General features: G+C 42.9%; 1 protein-coding gene across 1 annotated transcript; it reads right to left on the bottom strand.

Annotated features, from left to right (window-relative positions):
- Positions 1-265: 265 nt before the first annotated feature.
- LOC124971178 (vomeronasal type-1 receptor 90-like) lies at positions 266-1,213 on the bottom strand. Its single transcript, XM_047534964.1, has one exon. The coding sequence runs from the start codon at positions 1,211-1,213 to the stop codon at positions 266-268; it is 948 nt and encodes a 315-aa protein (XP_047390920.1).
- Positions 1,214-1,558: the final 345 nt, after the last annotated feature.

Below are 1,558 nucleotides of genomic sequence, written 5' to 3'. Positions count from 1 at the left end.
TTAACTACTGAGAACATTCCCAGCCCTTTTTATATTGTATTTAGAGACAGGGTTTTACTAAGTAGCTAAAGGCCTCACTAAGTTGCTGAGGCTAACTTCAAACTTGTAATTCTTACTCAGCCTTCAGAGGCACTGGTGTTACAGGTGTGTTCCACTGTACCGAGCTAGACTTAGCAACTCTACAAAGAATAATTGTTCAAATTACAACTCCTTCATGCTCACTTGGAAATTCCAAAATACAAAGGTGGAATGATCAAAGGATGGTTTACCCAGTAATGCATAAACATTTCCTCTCCTTCCCCAATGTGGATTGGAAGAACTTGATTATCCGCTTTTCAGTGCTGATTAGCATCAAAGCACTGACGGTGGCATAGCCATTGCCCACCAACATCTGGACCCCAACACGAACTGGATCATTCTTCCACATCATTCCAGAGGAGGATGAGAAAATGCAGTCCATGAAGTACATGACAACAAAGAAGCCCATGAGCAGCAGGATGGTCCTGGTGGCCCTCAGCTCTGGGGATGCTTTTGGAGACAGGCTGGTGCTGTGAAGGTGCTGGCACTGCCTCTTATGCCTGCACAAGAGGGTCACCATGTACACACTGAAGAGGGCCATGAGCCCTATAAAGAAAACATCCCGGAGTATTCCTATCAGGTGAAAGAAGGTGTTGAAGTAGTGATGTGTGGAGGAAACCCTGCAGGATTCAAAGAAAAATGGTAAAGCTGATGTGTCATTGCTGGGTCCTCTAATGCAGACTAAAACACGAACATTAATGAACATGTTGAACACCCAGAGAATGAGAAAGCAACACAGACTGTTCTGTGGAGATGTCTGTTTGAATTTTGCCAGAAAGGAGCTTCTGGGACTGAGGGTGATGGCCTGAAGGACACTCAGCATACAGGTGGTGCTAACTGACAGGCTTCTCATCAACCTGTACAAGTAGATGACTGCTTTACATGTGATGTCATTCCAAATGTCCTGAACCCAAAAAATGTCCATATCCAGGAAGGTCCTGATTAATAGCATCAGCATATGAATTAGGGCCAAGTGAGCGATGGTCAGATCAGTGGGTTTGGGCCTGCGCTGCAGAAGGAATGTGACTTTGTGGAAGAGAAGCAGGAAGACATTGGCTGCAATCCCAATTACAATTTGGGAAGAAAAGACATTTCTCACAGCAATAAAAATGTAACCTGTATTGCTTTCTGTCATTTTTTTTTCTGGTGGAAAGAAGTATAGAGTCAATGTCTGAGGATAACATGAAGATCAATTCTCTATGTCACAATTATTACAAGCTTCAACATTCCCAACCACCAAGAATTTCCACATCAAAATATGTGGGTACCCTTTAGTGCACCCTTTCCAAACTCTTGAAATACTCAAGTCTAGCATCTTTTTTTAACATTATGCCTTGTTTTCCTGGGTAGGGCAACACTTAACTTGTATTTGTGTGTGCAGAAACCTGATAAAACCTGAGCATGGTAGCATTTTAAGTGAATTCAAATGAGGCAGATTGCAGGAATGTCCAAATAGAACTCCCAAGGAGAGGGTGTCAAT

Source organism: Sciurus carolinensis, chromosome 19 (genome assembly GCF_902686445.1).
Source record: "Sciurus carolinensis chromosome 19, mSciCar1.2, whole genome shotgun sequence".
Taxonomy (NCBI): domain Eukaryota; kingdom Metazoa; phylum Chordata; class Mammalia; order Rodentia; family Sciuridae; genus Sciurus; species Sciurus carolinensis.
The sequence above is the reverse complement of the archived record's forward strand: the minus strand, read 5'-3'. Positions and strand labels throughout refer to the sequence as shown.